This window comes from Melanerpes formicivorus, unplaced genomic scaffold (genome assembly GCF_026170545.1).
Source record: "Melanerpes formicivorus ecotype bairdi unplaced genomic scaffold, bMelFor1.0.p_v2 SCAF_2, whole genome shotgun sequence".
Taxonomy (NCBI): domain Eukaryota; kingdom Metazoa; phylum Chordata; class Aves; order Piciformes; family Picidae; genus Melanerpes; species Melanerpes formicivorus.
Window position 1 is genome coordinate 21,041,167 of NW_027142354.1, and position 21,232 is coordinate 21,062,398.

Genomic DNA, 21,232 nt, shown 5'->3' on the forward strand with positions numbered 1-21,232 from the left:
TGGAAGAAGGAATTGCCCATGATGAGTGAAGATCAGATTCATGACCATCTGAAGAACATGAAAGTGTTCAAGTCCATCGGACCCGATGGGATACACCCACAGGTGCTGAGGGAACTGGCAGATGAGGTTGCTAAACCACTCTCTATTATATTCCAAAAGTCATTGCAGTCCAGGGAAGTCTCCACTGACTGGAAAAGGGGAAACATAACTCCCATTTTCAAGAAGGGAAAGATGGGTGACACAGGGAACTACAGGCCAGCCAGTCTCACCTCTGTGCCCAGTAAGATCATGGAGCAGATCTTCCTGGAGGCACTGCTGAGGCAGAAGAATAACGAAGAGGTGATGGGGCACAATCAGCACAGGTTCACCAAGGGCAAATCCTGCCTGACAAACCTGGTGGCCTTCTATGACAAGGACACAACATTAACAGATGAAGGCTGAGCAACTGACGTCATTTACCTGGACCTGAGTAAAGCCTTCGACACTGTCCCACACCACATCCTGGTCTACAAGCTGGTGCAGTATGGGTTTGATGGACGGACCATTCAGTGGATAAAGAACTGGCTTGATGGCTGCACCCAAAGGGTGGCTGTCAATGTGTCCATGTCCAAGTGGAGGCCAATGACAATCAGAGTCCCTCAGGGATCATAACTAGGACCAGTCTTGTTCAACATCTTTGTGGGTGACATGGACAGTGGCATTGAGTGCACCCTCAGCAAGTTTGCTGACAACACCAATCTGTGTGGTGGAGCAGACATGCTGGAGGGAAGGGAGGCCATCCAGAGGGACCTTGACAGGCTGGAGAGGTGGGGCCATGACAATCTCATGAGGTTCAACAAGACCAAGTGCAAGGTCTTGCATCTGGGTCATGGCAATCCGAGGCACCGACATAGGCTGGGCAGCGACTGGCTTGAGAGCAGCCCTGAAGAAACGGACTTGGGGGTGCTGCTGGATGAGAAGCTCAACATAAGCCAGCAGTGTGCACTTGCAGCCCAGAAAGCAAATCCCATCCAGGGCTGCATCAAGAGAAGCATAGCCAGCAGGTCAAGGGAGATGATTCTCCCCCTGTACTCTGCTCTGGTGAGACCCCACTTGGAGTACTGTATTCAGTTCTGGAGCCCCTATTACAGGAAGGATCTAGAGGTGCTGGAATGTGTCCAGAGGAAGGCCATGAGCCTGATTTGAGGGCTGGAGCACCTCTCCTATGAGGACAGACTGAGGGAGTTTGGGCTATTCAGTCTGGAGAAGGCCTAATTGTGGCCTTCCAGTATCTGAAGGGGGCCTACAAGAAAGCTGGTGAGGGACTTTTTAGGGTGTCAGGTAGTGACAGGACTAGGGGGAATGGGAAAAAAAATAGAAATGGGCAGATTCAGATTGGATGTTAGGAAGAAGTTCTTCCCCATGAGGCTGGTGAGACACTGGAACAGGTTGCCCAGGGAGGTGGTAAAAGCCCCATCCCTGGAGGTTTTTAAGGTCAGGCTGAATGTGGCTCTGGGCAACCTGATTGAGTGTGAGAGGTCCCTGTCTATGGCAGGGAGGTTGGAACTAGATGATCTTTGAAGTCCCTTCCAATCCTAGCAATTCTATGATTCTATGATTTGCTCTTTCATCTCTTAAAAGATGCCTATCTTGGAGTTTTGATATAAATTGGGTAGTCACTCAGACACACTGGAAGGTGCCTCTCCTGTTCTGAAAAAAATTATGCAGAGTTGGTTGGGAATACCTGTATGTGTTGATGATCTTTCCTTCACTCCAGGGACAGAATATTCCATTCCAGTTTGTAACTGATCTGTAGTTTGATAGTCATTCCAGTACTTTTTAGTACCACTCCAACATCTTTTGGTGCAAAGCAGTGCCAAATCCAAGATGATGATGGCATATGCAAGAGTAAACAAAGCCAAAGCAGCAGTGGTATGCTGTATGTCACACTGGAATTGTTTTTTATCAAATGTGTATTTTGTAATTACATAATTACAAGTGGACATCTCATAATTCTCTCATACAAAAGCTGGAAAGTCCAAAAATTCCACATTCTAAGCTAAATAAAAAAACCCAAAACAACAACAAAAACTAACTCCACAGTATCTTGAAAAGACTACAGCTGTCCCACTCACAGACTGTCTGAGGAAAATTTGCTTCAATTGTGAAATAAAGTATTTTCCCAAAGAAGTTGTCTTAAAACATCTTTTTAATTAAAAAATAGAACACAATTCAATATTTGGAAGCCTTTTCAAAGGCTCAGAACAAATCACAACTGAAAACAAGCTGAACTGCTATTTTCTGACAAAACAGTTCTAGGGTTTCTGGTTTGTTTTCTAATCTCAGCCCAACTGTTTAACTTTTGGTTCTTTGTGCAGCATCCTGACAGAGAACTAAGTACTTAAGAATTTAAGATTTAAGTTCAACATATGAAATAATTTGATTACATATCTAGGGAGGATTTTTCTTACTTCAACTGTCCTCTTTAATTGTATGCATTACTTTGGCGGCATGGTGGATTACGCCAGAATAATCGTCTGACAAATCAACCTACAGGCAATGAGTTTGCCCACATACAGGTTCACACCAGTGCACAATGAACAGAAGTGAAGACTGGGAAATGGAGAGGAAGAGATGATGGAACACATTGTCCTACTAATATGACAGCAACCTTGATACAATCCTTTGACTTAACGCCTCATTGCCCTCATCCTCTCAAAACTTGACAGCCTGCTCAGGAGACTGACCAACAGCCTCACTAAACATTGGAAGAAAAGAAAAAAATCAGGACCAAAGTGCAGCTCATGGGAAAAAAAAAAGTCATTGCAAACCCCCCAAACACTACAGTACTGAACTCCATGAAAACCCCTCTGTGGAATTTATTATTATGAGTTTCTTCTAGGGCAGTTGGTCCCAGTACACACAACTAAAGGAAAAGGTTGACAAGCCAGAGTTATCTTCAGTCTATCATTAGGCACATTTTAAAATGCAAGTCTCTTATCTAAATAAAAGCATCTGAAAAGAACTGTCTGACATACAGTCAGGCAGTAGAATTAACAGTTAAGTATATCTTTCTGACATTTATTCTTACTGTGAGTAATGGATGAGTGTTTTAAAAACTGATCTGTATTTTCATTTGCTTCCATGAACAGTATAGGTAGCAAATGCTACAACGTAAGAGCAACTAAGACAGCACACAACTGCTTGAAATGAATTTCCTGGGGGACTGTGTTTGTGCTGTGTGGCAGATATGGTCACTGATAAAAATACCAGAACAAGATCAGAAGATATTAGAAGTACTCCTTTAAGAATCAAACTGTGTTCAGAGATCTGAATTTGTGAAAGTAAGTCCTTGAAGAGAAAAGAATTCCATTATCGCTTATGAAATAAATGAGTTAGGAAGGAAAGCTCTTTGCTTCCTGTTTTGTGAAAGAAATTTCTACCCAAACACTGCTTACCCTGACTGGTATGGCACCACTAGTATAAAAGCAGTTTCTCATGTATGCACATTAAATAAACTCCTTCTGAAGGTAACTTTTGCAAAACAGATGGACTTGCAAGACTAACGTCACCAACACCTGTTTCCAACAGACAAAGAACTACTGCACCAGGTAGCATTAAGAATTGATAGTTTCAAAAATTACCAGCACCTGATCACTGCTACTATGGGTGAATTACTTCTACAACCACAGAAACCAGCATCCACACATTTGTCCATCCTATAGTGCTAGACCCTCAGACAGATTGAATCACATCCTTGTCAGAAAAAAAATAACAACAAAGTAACAGGAAATGCTGACCTGTGGCACACCCAGCTTGGAACTGGATCCAAACATCTGCCTTCACTGGCTTGCTTTCACTGCTATGTCATGCTGCAGCTATCCCCCTTAGCAAGGCACTCCAGCCAAGCCCATCACCCCTTTATGGAAAAGCAGAAAGCACATTAGCCTAGGTGGCTGGTCCCCAAAAAGAGATCAGGTAGGTCAACATCAGTCTGTCACTTTCAGAGATGTGCCCCTCTGCACACTTGGCCACTAAAGAAAGTCAGCCTGGAAGTCGTTCTTGTAGATCATTAGAGATGTCACTGAAATGAAGTTAGGAACACCTGCATGTTGCCATTGCTTCTTCTGCAGACAGATACTTCTTACTGTTTTGAAGAGCCTTTCAAATGCTTTTCACGCATACTCTTTGTCTCTATAGAAACATATACTAACCCCAGCAGTAACTCTTACCTCCCTCTCATTACAAAAAGTGACAAGGCAAGTAAAGCAGCATACTCAAGAAGAATCTGAAACCAATCTGCAGTCATCAGCTGTTTCTCTCAGAAGATTTGTTGGCTGGGTTCTTAAGATATACAGTTTCAATAAAAAATACCTCTGAGAAGTTATGACTCTGTGCTTATCCTTGAACCCTCCACAAGGAAATCTTACCTTCTTATTAGCCCTACTCTGTTTGATCACAACTTCTGGACTGAAGTAGTGACATACACATCCCTAAATATGTAAGTAATCTACTATCAATCTCAGTCTTCTTTTTCTGAAGGTATTTCAAATATTTAGGATCCTAAAAATGTTACTGTAGCATATCATATAACTGCCCCAAAATTTTTATAAACCTCATCTGGGTTCTCTAAAATTGTTTCCTTTAGAAACATTTCCTTTTATAAATCAGCTGCTTTTCCATAATCACACCAAGTTTTGCTTGCTTCACAGAGTAGTGACAAGAACAAAATCCCCACTCAAATATCCTACCTCTCCCTTATTTCTGGCTCATATCATTGGAGGTCATGGAGCCTTGACTCTGCTCTCCACTGCTTCAGTTCTACCTTCTCTTGCCCTCAGGAAAACAGTTGCCCTAACTCAAAAGGAAAGGTTAAATTGTGCCCCATAAGGGAGTTATTGATGCTGCACTCACTACTTTCTCACATATCAGAAAGGATCCAAGCTATGTTATACATTTTGTGGTGGGAAGTTGTGAATGCCTGACAAGCTGCAACAGTAATGTCATCTACCTGATTTGCAAGAGGGTATGTAGAAGAAACATGACAGACAGCAAGACAGTTGACTGTAAAGCTTTTATAACAGTACCTATCCCAGATATGCCACATGGAAACATGTCTTCAAAGACAAAAGAAATTTTGACACTAACTTCAGTCAAGCTAGAACATTTTCTTTTAAACCACTAATCATCCTGTCTTTTTTACGTATCAGCCTGCTAACAGTACAAAAATCTACCAAACCCCAAAGATGCTGCAGTATTATGGCTGCTTAGCACTGTCTTTCCTTTGCCCATAAAGCACACAGCAAAGACATCGATGGATTATATTAGTCAAGGAACCATGTGTGCCATATTCTTACTGCTATCACTTGAAAGCTGGCAAATGCAACTCACTGGAAATAACTGGGGAGAGGGGAGTTAGAACAACATTAAGTAAGAAAAACTTGAATATACATTCTATAATGCAGAAATAATTTATGTGCAAATGTCAGCTACACATATCTTCAGTTGATGTCTGCTCCCCTCCCCCAGCTCCATAGAGACTCAAGAGTACATTGCTACAGAAATTTAAGGCAGAATATTTGTTCATTTGAAAATTATCTTATCTGAAGCAGATATTTATCACAATAAAATTTTTAAGACACAGTGCCTCATTTTCTCTAGTGATTTATTGCTTCATTTAGAATAGGACTGCTTAGTAAATGCTAAGAAATATTATCCTTTGGCAATAGGTATGACACATGCAACTTTGATTTCCTCCAATACAGGCTCACAATAACAGAAAACAAAAGAGATATCCATATTGCCCCAGGACTTTGTTAGTAAAACCTACTATTTCATGTTGAAGGCTACTGAAGAAAGGTCAGAAAGGATCTCAGGACTTTTCTGCTAGGACGCATGCTACAGGGTAAAGAATAGCATAGCAAAGTGACACCAGTTAGATGAAATAACCATTTAAGCATGGTTCCTTGTGACTTTCCTTACCTACATTTCTCAAGCACTGCACGGTGACAGCAAATCCTTTAGTTCGTGGCAGTAGGTGATACTTGAGCTTGGGCAGGCCTTTAGCTTCAGCTACTTGCATGCTGATTTGGTGTTTCTGCTCTGTGAACCTCGTGCCCTCACAATGAATCAGGAACTAAAACCAAGAGAGAACAGCAGCTCAGGTCTTCTACATCTGCCTGACCAGAGGCACCTCTAATTCCCAAGAACACCATACAAATAAACACTGCTAGCAGTGACAGATGTAATCTCATACATATTTAGCATTTGAAAACAAACAAACAAGAAAACCAAAAGCAAACACTCTTCATTGCCCCCACTCATCCAACCTGCTATCCTTTGGTTTGAACTTCTTAGGTCTTTAGCCTCTTAGACTTTAGGCTTTAACACCTGCTCTGCTACTTGCTATCAGAATTATTTTATTTCTCTAAATGAGTCAGTCTAACAAGATGTTAGAAAACACTTAAATCTCTCACTGACGGTAAGGTGTTCAAGTGTCAGTCTAAACCAAGCACATTTCTAGGAAATGCTTCAGTGCCCAGCTTGCTTCCCCTCATTCAAACTTGCTTGCTTTCATTATGGTGTAAGTGTCACTGACAACTGCAGACAGTAAATTTTGATGCCATTGTCTGAACTGGTAAGAGATGCAGGGCGGTAGATGAAGGACAACAAAAAGACTCGCTCCCTTATGAATATGGAAGTGATCAGACATGAACAATTATGTTTTTGCCACTGGCAGGCAGGGGAGAGCAGACAGACCTTTGGAGATTTACTACTTCTTCATCTGTTTTCTGCCAAGCAGGAATGCAAGCTAACAGAGAGCACTGCCAAATCACACAAGCTAAGTCCTCATAACCCACAGCACAGATTTAGCCAACAAAGAAAGAAACCGAAGAAAACTAGCCAAGCTGCTAACTTCAGTTCCAGATCATTTAAGAGCACTTTTAATCGTGTATCAAATGCATCATGTTAAATAGCTAGATGAAACATGATGAGAAACTGATAAGAAAATCCTTCTAGCCCACTTAGCATGTTCTTTCTATGTTCAAGTTACTACTGCTGTGCCTTTTGACATTATGTTACCATAGAAAGGCAAATTAAAACTCTACAGTACGATAACCCCAAGTGTACATCAACAACTGCATCACCTCTCTTACTACAAGTATAGCTCCTTCTCAGTATCTCTCTATTGTGGTATATAAAGGATGGTGGCTCAGCAACTAAAGTTGAACTACCTAGGTGTACAGAAAGGTATTCAACAACTTTTATGAGTCACAGAGCACAGGCAAATCCCTGTGACAGAGAGTGGAACTAGAAATCGAGAATTATCCCTTTTCTAGACAGCCTTCTGCCTGAAAGTCATTAAATCAATATCCAAGCACAGAGCTTAGCTTCAATTGCTTAGGACTCATTTAAATCACTGACTAAAGAAGAAACAATACAAAAAAGTTTCAGAAAATGAGAGATACAGCACATACATCTTCATTAGGAAACAGCTTTGTAAGCACTAGTTTCTGTAAGCCCTTGTGAGGCTGCTTAAAGCCCAATTTCCTTAACTGAATTCCTCTCTTGCCATCACAACCTCACATGAACTAGGATAAAAAAAAAATTTAAAAAAAAATTAAGTCTTTTCATTCCCAGATTAGGAAATGCCAGGCAAGAATGATAATGCAAAAAAGTAACACTTTCCTGTTACTGAAAGGTCACACTGATACTCTCCTTGTAACACAGCTGATAGCCCCAGTTTCCACTTTCACCAGGTCACATCTGACCTAACACCTTTGGAAGAATGGCTGAGCCACAGGGAAATGGAAGGAGAAAAATACGCTAGTATGAACTCTCCAATCTAAGGTGAGAGAGGAGCTTAGGTAAAGAATACAGCTAATGTGTTTAACACTGAAGCATGCATCTGTTACACCACCATAATTCCCGCATCTACTCCTCTCCATCTCCTTTATGTAGAGGACCACAAAGTTTACTGAATAGATCACAGTAGAGGTAATTTTGCAATAGTGTCTGCAGGGCTCTGTACTACAGAGGAGGAAAACAGACAAGACCAACCAATATAGGGGAAATTCAAAAGAATTAAATTCTTAGAAAATTCTCCTGATACTGCTAGGAGGCTCATAAATCAAAGTTCTTGGGAGCAGCTTGGTGTCTATCATGTATTGCCTATACCCTTCATCCTTCCCAAGTACCACAGTGCCCTGCACTCCACTTGTTAGCCCATACTTACCCAAAAGTTTTCAGGGTAGTCTCGAAGATTCAGCAACTTCTGTGCAACTGTTTTCCGATCTTCCTCCCACTTACGCTTACAGAAGACTATCTCCAGGAAATACCACATCCAGCCAATGATAGGCATGTATGAGAGTTCTTTTTTTGCAAGGACTTTAGAACTCTGCAAGACAGAGTCAAAGAAAGTAAATCAGAGTTACACTATTTAGAGTTCTCTGTGGGTATGACATATGCACAATTAGACACTAATATATTGATTTATATTGACCAGTTCCTGTTTTAACACTAGTGCAAAAGCAAACCAAAGATAAAGCAGTTTTTCTCATATAAGAGAAGAGCCAAAACTAATCTCAGATATCTGCATGACAGGCAACTTCCAGAATTAAATTTATATAGTATGTGTATGTTTGTCTATCCTACCCAAACTGTGAAACCCAGAACACAAGCCAAATTCCTTCAAACACTGAGCAATCCATGCAGAAGACCCAAACTATGTAAAGCAAAATTCTTAATTCAAAGAGACCCTGGGCAGTGGCAAGCCAAGTTTCTTTAAGACATCTTGCAGCTATACTTCTCTCCAAAGTTCAGACATCTCACCATGACAAAAAAAGAACGTAGCCTGAAGTGGAAGCAGTCACAGAGCCATTGCTGCTCAACAGTGTATTGATGCATACACATAGTATACAAATGAAAGAAACCTTAAACAGCATTACAGACAACAGCTACAATAAAAGTTCTTCATTTGTTTAGGTTTGTTTATGGAATGCTAGAAGTGCTTAACACTGGGGAATTTCTCTTCAAAGCTAGCTTCTGGAGTAGGAGGGAAAAAACCCCAACAAAACAGGTACTTTTTCTGTCTCACATGTAAAACAGACACCAAAGTGATTTGTCCAGACTCCCCACAAGAAGTCTATGGTTTATCAAGCATTCAACAAGTTTCAAATCTCAAATCCTGCTTCAGAATTTAACTCTATGATCATCTCAGACTGACACCCCTTTGGACAGAACATCCGATTCCACTTGCTCTTTTCCTGCCCTTCAAGCCAGCCCACATTGGTGAACTGGCTTGCATTTAACTTCATTATTTAATGAATATAATGGTGCATGTGTGTTTGTTCAAATTGTTGCTTTGCCACTTCCTAAAAAAAGTGACATTTTCTCAGAGGACAGATGGAGCAATGACAGTCCAGTTTGTATCCATGGCATCACTATGTAAGCTATCCCATCAAAATGCTCTGCAGATAGGTTCCAGGGCATTCCATTTGACTAGTAGGAATTACTTACTAGTAGAAATAACCATCAACGGAATTACCAGTTTTAATTATTTTTTTTGGGTCACTGTTGTTCATTTTGTTTCTAGAAGAAGAGACTTGACCTAGTTCTCTATCTTAGCTCATTTCTCTCATCTGCTTTCCTTCCTTGAGAAGGAAAATACCTTAAATAATTAAGCTATCTAAAATCTCACGAGACTTGAAAGCAAGTGCACATCACACATCTTCACTAGCAACTGTTACTCACAGCAGAGAAGTAAAGAACATAAGACAATTCTGTTTCTAAGAATGCAGAAACCCTCTCTGTCAAATGATTTACCACTTTGTAATAAAGTGCTCCCTCTTAGTCATTCAAGAATTTCCATCATGGGCCCAGACCAGGAGTACAAACCCAGTTCTCCCATAAGAAGCAGTCGTAGGACTCAATAACTGCTTGCTATTTCAATTTCAACCCATGTTGGATGTTAGTTCCTCTTGTGTGGCAGCAGCCATGCTGGCCCAGCCTCCCTTTCCAACTCCCCAAACTGGTCATAGAGAAACAGGCTCTTCTCCCACCACTTTCCTTTATCTCTCTGTTTTTTCCCACATTACGATTTTCATTTTCTAAGTTACTCCTAATATAAGTAATTTTCTTGTTTCCAAAATTAATATAAATAGTTCCAACACAGTTTGAAAGAACTCCAAAGAGCACATAGGCCATGTACAGTATAGATTCCATTCAAAGCACACAGACCAACTGTCTTCCCTTTACATGCTGAGGAAGACAGCTGAGTCAAAGCTTCCCCCAAAAAACCCAACCAGATGCAAAGTGCTTCAAGATGAGCAGAGAGGACAAAAACCTTACAGAACTACTGCCCACCTCAGTCACAACCATGGCAGCTGCCAGACACAGCCTAGCATAAGCCACTGCACAATGAGGCAAATAGCAACAATGCTGCCACCAAAAACTGCAAAAAAAAAACCCTCATGCTCTCAATTTTTATTTACAGTAAGAGTTCAGAATCTTTAGACTTACCACAAACAAATGTTAAGTGTGCTCTGCATAGAATGCACATGACCTCCAGGGCACAGTGTCACAAATGACAGAGTCCTCCCTCACAGACTTTAAAATACAGGAATCCTAGTCCAAAAAGCAAGCTAAAGTAACTATTTTAGCATAGCTATTTTCAGAATCACAGAAACATTCGAGTTGGAAAAGACCTTTGGAATCACCAAGTCCAACCAATAACCCTACAAGGTTTACCCCTAAATCGTATCGCCAAGCACAACATCCAGCCAACCTTTAAACACCTCCCTGGGCAGCCCATTCCACTGCCTGACCACTCTTTCCGAAATTTTTTTCCTAATGTCCAGTCTAAACCTACCCAGTCATAGCTTGAGGCTGTTCTCTCTTTTCTATCACTTACTACCCGGGAGAAGAGACCAGCACCACCCTCTCCACAAGGTCCTTTCAGGTAGTTATAGACAGCCTCCTCTTTTTCAAACTAAACAGCCCCAGCTCCTTCAGTCGCTCTTCATAAGATTTACTCTCCAGGCCTTTCACTGCCCTCCTCTGCACTCACTTCAGCACTTCACCATCTCCTCTGTATTGAGGTGCCCCAAACTGAACACAGTAGTGACAGTAGTGGGTGTTGTTCTCTTCTCCCAGGCAACCAGCACCAGAATAAGAGGACACAGTCTCAAGCTGTGCATGGGGAAGTTTAGGCTTGATCTTTTTTTAGAAGTTCTTCACAAAAAGAGTGATTGCCCATTGGAATGTGCTGCCCAGGGAGTGGGTGGAATCATTGTCCCTGGAGGTGTTTAAGAAAAGACTGGATGAGGCACTCAATGCCATGGACTAGTTGATTAGTTAGGGTTGGGTGATTGGTTGGACTAGATGATCTTGGAGGTCTCTTCCAACCTGGTTGATTCTGTAATTCTGGAACAGGCTGACCAGAGAGGTTGTGGAGTCTCCTGCCTGGATGATGGACAAACACCATGAAATTAACCTGCAATCCAAGGATGTATAATGAATTTTGTTTCAGTTTCAAAACAAAATAATTGTAGCTGCAAACCATTAGCAGCAGCAATCTGCATTTCAAGTTATTTGCTCTCCAGGTGGCCATCAGCATAAGCATACTTTTGATGATTCTGTCTGCTCTATTTTTGAAATATGGCATTTCTTCATATTATACTCTCTGGGACATCAAGATGGAAAGATACTTTCCTTTAGTCACTCAAATCGTGTCAGGGGAGGTTTAGATTGGATATTAGGAAAATTTTCTTTACTGAAAGAGTGGCCAGGCACTGGAATATGTTATCCAGGGAGGTGGTGGAGTTACTGAGGTGTTAAAAAAATATGCAGACATGGCTCTTCAGGACATGGTTTGGTGGCCATGGTGGTGTGGGTCAATGGTTGAACTCAGTAATCTCAGAGGTCTTTTCCAACCAAAATGACTCTATGATTCTATCATTACAGAAACCTAGTTGGGCTCCTAATTTCTAATGCTTCATATTGAATAAAACTTTTCACCATCCCTTGTAGGTAGGTAATGTCATAATCACCACAGAATTAAGTCAAGCTGGCTTCAAAGGAGGGCTTTCAATCATCCCAGGAGATGACAGGGGAAACAATCAATCCTGAAAACACATGCACATGTTCTCCTACTCCCAGCCTGATGTAATACTGTATTCAATTATGGATAACTCATTCCTCCCTCCTCTCTTACAAGCTATAACCTGGTTACTGCTTTCACTTGAGATGGCAGCTCTTTTACTCGGACACAGGGATTCATTCAAACTCTAGCTGTGAATCTGTAAGACTATGCTAGAGAAAATAAACAAATTCTACAACTGACTGGGAAAGAATCACAGAACAACTCCTCTTTCAACTGCACAGTGACCTGTAAGAGTTACCTAGGAAGCACACAAGCAATGTAATGACCTCCACAGGTTAAAAAATAAATCTCATTCATCAACTCTAATTGCAATGTATTTAAAATTTCTGTCAATGCCCAAGCAATCTTGTCTCAGTGTTCTACATACTTGCACTGCATTGCTTTAGGTCCATCTCTCTAATTCTGCACAGCAGCTCAATGAAATGTGAGCACACATCTGTTAACTTTCAAAAGGAGAAAGAATTTGTTTTAAAGTTTTTTCCCCACACCCAAGAAGATAAAGTTTATTTTGTATGCTACAAAACTCACCCCCAAGACCCCAAATCTTTCACAAAAGTTCCAACCACAGAGAAAGTCAATTTCAAAGTTGTGATTAAGGATTACGATGGCATTTTCCTTCCCATACTTGTGGTAACTCTCTGGGTCAGTGTAGAGGGTGCAGTCGGTGCCTGACCACCATTCCAGCAACATCACCATCTCTGGAATAAAGAAGAAGAAACACATGAATGCATACAATAGGTGCAAAGCCACAAATTAGTTGAAAAACATTAGTCACCTCAAGAGTACATGCCAAAGAAAGGGTTGCAATACTGAAGACAAAATGCTGAACATAAACCATACAATCACACATCTTGGTACAGCAAGGGGGTACAGAGGAGAGAAGGGAAAGAGTGAGCAACACTTTTCCCCAATATTGAGAAGAATGAGTTTAATTAATTTAAAAACTGCAAATTCAATGCTACAAATTATTTTATAAAAATACATGTAAATTTAACACTTATGCTTTACAGTAATACAATAAAATTACATAAAGAACAGAGCAAGCTTGGAAGAGAAACAAATAGACCTATTCCTGCTACATACAGGTCCTAATGCTCCTCTAAAAACTGTACAATTATAGGTCAAAAAGTCCTTTGTACGAGACACCATGAACTGGGTACATGTACATCTTATTCATTTGTTAACTTGTCAAAAGTCAGCCATGTGTCCTGCTTCATCTGATGCATTCTGCATTTTACAGGGGTGTATTAACCATTCAGAGCAAAGCTCAGACTGGGTGAAGAGCAACCATCACCAGATAAAAGACAGGGTAGGTGACTGCCATAGTGTGCAGAGCCAAGAATAGTTGTTACTACTGTAGCTATCTGCATATCCCTTAGAGGATGATCTGATGAAGCATGGACAATCTAAAAGCAGTGGCTCTCCTCAAGGAACTTATGGCCTGAGCTAGGGGAACCACAGGATTAAATAAGAGCTGCCTGTCAATACAGAAAAGGAGTTAAGGGACATGTTTGTTTCCTGTCAAAGTTGTCACAAAGCTTCTGCATCAAAGCAAAGGCCAAATATGAGAGGTTATTCTTTGCTGAGTGAAACATATCTCCTGCTCAGAGCATATCGGTGCCATATGAATGTCTCCACTGGAAGGAGGAGATATCTGAGATGCTCTATGGTCTTCAGGAAAGCCCAAAAGCACCATAAAACCTTATTCACCTCAGGGAAGAACAAAACCAAGCCACTCCTTGCAACACCTCTGAAATCCTTTCAATTGAGGTCCCTTACTTGCCTCTACTAGTGACCAAAATCAGAAAACAGCTAGAAAGAAGACACATACATTTTCAGTTGTCATTAGCAAAATTATCCTTCCTGCCTGGGGGTGGTGTTTGTATCTGCCACTGGGAGGTTCTCCTCCCCTCTACTCTGCCCTGGTGAGACCACACCTGGAATACTCTGTCCAGTTTTGGGGTCCCTAGTTCAAGAGAGACAGGGATCTACTGGACAGAGTGCAATTGAGAGCTACAAGGATGATTTAGGGATGTGAACATCTTTCCTATGAAGAAAGTCAGAGAACTGGGGCTGTTTAGTCTTGAAAAAAGAAGGATAAGAGGGGAGATCTTGTTATCATCTATAAATATCAAAGTGGTGGGTGTCAGGATCAAGGTGACAGTCTCTTTTTGGTGGTGCCCAGTGATAGGATAAGGAACAATGGGTACAACCGGAACACAGAAGGTTTCACCTCAACATGAGGAGAAACTTCTTTACAGTGAGGATGACTGAGCACTGTAACAGGCTGCCCAGAGAGGCCAAGTTGTCTCTCTGGAGAAGGTCAAAATGTCATAGGTTGGCACAGTTCCTGTGTGGCCCGCCCTAGATGATCCTGCTTTGGCAGGGGGGTGGACTAGATGATCTCCAAAGGTCCCTTCCAACCCCTAACACTCTGTGATTCTGTGGAAGGACTTCATATCATTCAATGCATGCTGTTAGGCATCAAAACTATAGACAGATATGTGGAAGGAGACCTAAGCTACCATAAGCCAAATGAACAATAATTGCAGTCATTGGAAACCAATTTCCCAACAAAAGCCAAAGATGTTAAAATCTCAGTGAGAGTGCTGTGGAGATACAGAAGTACACATGTGCTTCCAGACTTCCCTTGCTAAGAGCTGCCTTGTGCAGTCCCATCCTGGGGCAAAACATAATTTGAACGAAACAAAGCTCACTATACAGGTGTGCCACATGCATAGAAGTCTTTGGTTATATGCTTTCAGTCTTAAATAGATTTTAAAAAAGCAAAGAAAAATATTTCTATATGTGGTTTGATTCTTCAAGCTTCACATAAGCAGGATTTTTTGTTTCAATAAATACTGCAGAAATGGATCCCTAAAACTGACCTCACATGCCCATTTGTCACTTGTACTCAGGCAGTTGCTGAAGAAACACAAAGTAGGCACTGTACGCCTCTGTGTTAAATACAATAAATACCATCTGTCAGCCTTTAAGTTATTAACATGTTTCTTCCCTTTGCCTTCCCTCCGTCTTTCCCTTTCTTCCCAGGCTCCTTCCTCTTTGTGGTTCTCAAGCAATGACTAGTAATGTCAGTTTGTGCTATTCTTGCATCATGTCAGCAGCTTACTTCCACAATCTGCCACAGAAATTTATTACCCAGTAACTTGCTGTGGTGGCTCAGTAGCACAAGGTCATTCATATACACTCTCCTTTCCTCTTTCACAATACAGACAATCAGTGCACGTTTCTTTCTCTTTGTACATCAGTCAGACTGCAATGAGGGCTGCTTCAAGATTTCTGAAGATTCTACCCACCTATTTTCATGAGATTTTTGGTATTTTAACATCACAACTGAACTATTAAATTGACATTCACTCATGTCATAGGGGTTCCTACCTTGCAAAGCAATTCCTGTAACACTTCCACTTCCACTTTGAAAGTAGAGTCCTTGCAGTACGTTACTCTTTGGCTAGTAGCAGACTGAGGGGTGATCTCATGAATGTTTATAAATATGTAAAGGGCAAGTGTCAGGAAGATGGAGCCAGGCTCTTCTCAGAGATGTCCAGTGATAGGACAAGGGGCAAGGGGTGCAACCTGAAGCATAGGAGGTTCCACATTAATGTAAGGAAAAACTTTTTCACTATGAGGGTGACATAACACTTGAACAGGCTCCCCAGAGGTTTGTGGAGTCTCCTTCCCATGGCAGGGACAAAACATGCCATCAAATGTCTAATATGTACACTCTGTCACCTTAGGAATTTTGAGGTTTCCTACCCAACTGGAGTAAAAATAAATAAAACAAAAAAGCCCTCACTCTGCTACACAACACAGCCCCTACTGCTTGCAGAAGAAGACTGCTTCCTAGCCCTTCACTGCACAACTCTGAACTGCCTCAAAGCCTGCACTTACTGAATACATCACCAAGAAGAAAACACCTCCTATGAGGACTTGAACTATAACTAGTAATATGAAAAACATTTAAAGGAAGAAGGGAAACACCCAAAGTTTACTGAAACTTGTTACTTTCCACCTCAAAGTTTTGCAAGAGTGAGTCACTGAAGAGGTAAGACTGTTCTATAGAAGTCATTAGCTAACTTTAGCTAACTATTCTTCATAAGTCATGGAAACATTTGCTTAAAAGATTAATCACAAAATACCTATTTTGAAATGCAGCTGAAAGCAAAGTTACTTATTGACTCAGTAAGTGCAATTATTTGGAGATCTCCAGTAAGTATGTCACTTGTTATTACAAGCAACAGCGCTATTTCTCTACCACATTCGTAATTTTCTTTAACCTATGTAATAAGGCAACATCAAGAAAGAGGAACTTGGAAAATTCTTACAAGAATATATGGTAAAAGCACAGAAAACTCTCCCATATAAATACCAAAAAAAAGGGAAGTTCTGACCACCGTTTCAAAGACTAGACACGGTGAACACTGTGATGAATGAGTACATAGTACAGAAGACTGGGAAAAATTTGGGGAAAAAAAGTAATACTAAGGGCAGACTGACTGATAGTGTAGTCCAGCATATGACAGCAAAAGGCAGGAGGCTGATCAGGGGGAGAAAACCATGTACACAAACTTAAAACCTAAAACAAATGACAGTTTACTGGCTGCAAGTATTCTTTTAGAGATTTTTTTGTTGCAGTCCACACAGGAGATCCTGTAAGTAACTCCCTTGAATAACACTTCAGTGAACTACATGGTTGTGCTTTTAGGAAGATAAATTATGAACAGAGAGAAAGGCAGGAATGATGACTCTTAATTCCTCACCCTTCCTATGTCCAGTCTTGCGAAATGCTAAGTTAAAAACTTCCTGCTGCAGGAGGCAAATGCAGAGAAATGATACAGCAATGAAGTCCTTCCAATTAAGAAACATAATCATAGAATCACAGAATGGTCTGGGTTGGAAGGGGCCTCCAAAGGTGATCTAGTCCAATCCCCTCTGCAGTAAGCACGGGTATCCTCAACTAGATCAGGTTGCCCAGAGCTCTGTCGAGCATCACCTTGAAAATCTCTAGGGACAGGGCACCAACTGCCTCCCTGGGCAACCTGTTCCAGTATTCCACTGGTTTGAAGCCATTGTGCCTCATCCTATCACTACAGGCCTCTCTAAACAGTCTCTCTCTCCATTCTTCTTGCAGGCCCCCTTCAGATACCAGAATGCTGCTATTAGGTCATTAGGTCTCCCTGGAGCCTACTCTTCTCCAGGCTGAACAACCCCAGCTCCTTCAGCCTGTCCTCATAGCAGAGATGCTCCAACCCCCTGATCATTTTCATGGCCCTTCTCTGGACTTGCTCCATCAGATCCATGTCCTTCCTATATTGAGGGCTTCAGACTTGGATGCAGTACTCCAGGTGAGGTCTCACCAGAGCAGAGTAAAGTGGCAGAATCACCTCTCTGGATCTGCTGGCCATGCTTCTTTGATGCAGCCCAGGATGTGACTGGCCTTCTGGGCTGCAAGCACACACTGTCTGCTCATGCCCAACTTCTTGTCCATCAGCATCCCCAAGTCCTTTTCTGCAGGGCTACTTTCTATCACCTAATCCCCCACTTTGTATTGACAGCAAGAATTGTTCTGGCCCAGGTGCAGATCCCTGCACTTGTTCTTTTTGAACCTCATACATACAATATACTTAGACTGGTCAGTAGATAAATGATCAGAGTACCTACAGACATGGTAATAAGGCTTCACTGCCACATGGGAATGAAACAAAAAGGAAAAGAAGAAATTATAGATGGAAAAGAAGATTGGTATCTGCCATGAGTTGGAGTTTAGGAAAACAAAACCCCTGTAATTTTTCAGAGGCAGGTGTATATGCCATTACCTGATAACTTTGATTTTATAGACAAAGAGAGATTTCAAATCTAACACATTCAGGTTATACTAAGCCATTCATATGATACAGTAAAAGACATTACTATTAAACAGAAGAGATACTAAAGATCCAGTAAACAACTGGAAAGGAGAACTAAACTAAAAAGTGCAACTGTCTTTGCTGTCTTTCAGTCAATCTGAATACAGAAACACCTTCCTGCATTGTTTCTGAAGACTAGAACATTCAATGCAAATTAATAACTTTTGTGGATGACACAAAGCCAGAATACACTCTAAGAATCAGATGGCCTTGAGAGGTATCCAAAATAGAATTATTTTTTATAAGACAGATTAATAGGTGATGCCTTGCAGAATAAATAAAACAGAGTCTCATAATTTGGAAATAACATAGGAGAGAGAGAAAGAGCTGGAAATACTAGCTTGCCACTGAAAGCTGCTGCTCTGTTTATATTATGCAGCTTTAAGAAGGCAAAAGATGACATCAGGAAGTTTGCTCCAGGAGAGAAGGCGAATAGTGCATTGCACTAGTGAGATAATCTCTGGGCCAGCACATCAGTACCAGACATTCATGCCCAGGAAGGAAAACCTGAAACAAAGCAGATGTAGACCAGGGCTACCAGGAAGACCAGAAAACAAAAAAGCTTAGCTCACTCAAGCTATCAAACAAATACTGAAAGAGAATTGGGTTGCTCCCCACAAATATAGTGTAAAAATGTGGGAGGTTAACAGTACAGAAAAAGAACAATTTAAGCTAAATACCACTAGCACATGAACAATTGTGTTGAAAGTGACTAAAAATACATGTATCTGATATTCTGACACTACTTCTAACAGCTTTGGCAGACTAAAACTGCCTAACAGCTTTATAAATTAGTCATTATACTGCTGGTAGAAGCAGTATGCATTGCTTCCAATGACACAGGAATTCCTTTCCAGTCCTATTTCCTGTAATTAGAAAAAAAGGCTATATTTTACAAACAGGCTGTCTTACAGATTCATGTCTCCTCTCTTCCACAACTGCCCGAGACACACTGAAGAGCTATGCTACCACAGGCTGCAATGACCATTCATTCACTGGGTAAGGAGGAAGCCAGTATCTGGCAGCAATATGCAAAGGTTTCTCTTTAAGCAGGGTAGCACAAGCCAGAAACCTTTTACAAAACAATTCTCAGCTGAAAATGACCAGGCAGCTAGGATCTAAAAATTCAAGTATGCACAAAATCGATTTACCTATTCAATCACAACTAGCTTTCTTGACATAGTAAATCATTACCATTTCCCTAATTATAGGGCAATCAACATCCATATTTAGGACTCATACGTTTGCTGATAACAACAGCCCACACACTCATGCAGTTGGGCTTTTTTCCATATGCATTGTTACATACTAATTAGATAATCTAAAAATTAGGGAAATTATTTGACTCATAAGTGAGTCTTTCATGATTAATCTACATATTTGGGAAGAAAACCTATTTTCACAAGTTTTCTCTTATTTTAGCATATATTTACACAAAAATCTTAATTTCTATTTAGAGCAAGTTTATCCTATTTGGTTCAAAATCAAACAAAAACTTGGACTTTGGATAGAATAGAATAGAATAGAATTAACCAGGTTGTATTTGGCTTTTGATTTCAGATAACTAGTGCACTCAGAAGAAAAACTCACATATTACCAGAAATAATATGCTCCAAACAGTTTATTTTTAGACTTATCTCAAGGCAGGTAACTTCTACTTAGGTCTTCTTATGCACAATATATTCTATCTGAATTTCAGAACTAGAAACAAAAAAACTGATGAGTGCCTGTATTATATAATTGGAATTATTGGTGAATAGCCATGGGACCTCTAACACACTGAGAACACTGTTCAGAACAAAACCATTACTCATTTTTCACTTGCTTTCAATGAATTCTCTGCCTCTGCCGGTAATCTTACAGCATCTTGTCACACGAGGTCTTGAGAGACAAGAAAAATGTCCTGCTGCTTATTTTAGCTTCTCAATCCCTAACAGTGTTCTTTAAAGGGACAATAAGAAACTAGAAATCAAATAGCTTCCATTAATTAAAAGCAAAGTATTACAGATCAAATATACCTAGGAAATACATATAAAGCTGTGGTTCTTGTACTGTGTGTAGTATGTAACCCCTCACCTTGAAGTTATCCAAATACAGAAAAATACACATTTTTTTCTTATATATGAGAATCATAGAACGGTCTGAGTTGGAAGGGGCCTCCAAAGGTCATCTAGTTCAACTCCCTCAACTAGATTAGGTTGCCCAGAGCCCTGCTGTGCCTCACATTGAATAGCTCCAGGAATGGGCCCCCAAGCCAACTCCTAGGGCAACCTGATCCAGTGTTCCACCACCATCATAGTAAAGAACCTGTTCCTAACATCCAATCTAAATGTGTTCTGCTCCACTTTGAAGCCATTGCCCTTCATCCTATCACCACAGGCTTTTCTAAACAGTCTCTCTCTCCATTCTTCTTGCAGGCCCCCTTCAGATACCAGAATGCTGCTATTAGGTCATTAGGTCTCCCTGGAGCCTACTCTTCTCCAGGCTGAACAACCCCAGCTCCTTCAGCCTGTCCTCATAGCAGAGATGCTCCAACCCCCTGATCATTTTCATGGCCCTTCTCTGGACTTGCTCCATCAGATCCATGTCCTTCCTATATTGAGGGCTCCAGACTTGGATGCAGTACTCCAGGTGAGGTCTCACCAGAGCAGAGTAAAGTGGCAGAATCACCTCTCTGGATCTGCTGGCCATGCTTCTTTTGATGCAGCCCAGGATGTGATGACATCCTGATCCTCTGGTGTACCAACAGCACCACTTGGCTTGGTGTCATCTGCAAACTTGCTGATAGTGCACTTGATCTCACTGTTTATATTGTTGATAAAAATATTAAACAGCACAGGTCCCAATACAGACCCCTAAGGGACAGCACTTGTCACTGCTCTCCATCTGGAATAGTACATTCTGCTATGAAAGGCATACATCCAATGTACACACCATATTATGCCATAGGTAGGGACATCAGTATCTGTCAAATCACATTTACTTTGACTGTGCTTGTATTAACATGTTTCCAAAGCTTCAGTGCAGTAAGAAAACTATAAAGTGAATCCACAGGTGGAACATTGCAATCTGTTTAGACAGCTTGCAGCTCATGAGGATGTGAAGACACTGCCTAATGTCTCACTGCCCAAACTAAAAAGGTGCCACCAATAAAAGCATTACT

At 40.9% G+C, this 21,232-nt stretch overlaps 1 protein-coding gene across 2 annotated transcripts in view; it reads right to left on the reverse strand.

The window, feature by feature from the left end:
- Nucleotides 1-21,232, reverse strand: part of AGPAT4 (1-acylglycerol-3-phosphate O-acyltransferase 4) — a 63,955-nt gene that overhangs the window by 17,444 nt on the left and 25,279 nt on the right. For both annotated transcript variants that reach the window (XM_068152869.1, XM_068152879.1), the window contains exons 3-5: nt 12,671-12,840; nt 8,216-8,377; nt 5,962-6,115 (exon numbers count right to left, since the gene is read on the reverse strand). In XM_068152869.1, coding sequence (XP_068008970.1) covers nt 5,962-6,115; nt 8,216-8,377; nt 12,671-12,840 — 486 coding nt within the window. The remainder of the gene's footprint in view (nt 1-5,961; nt 6,116-8,215; nt 8,378-12,670; nt 12,841-21,232) is intronic.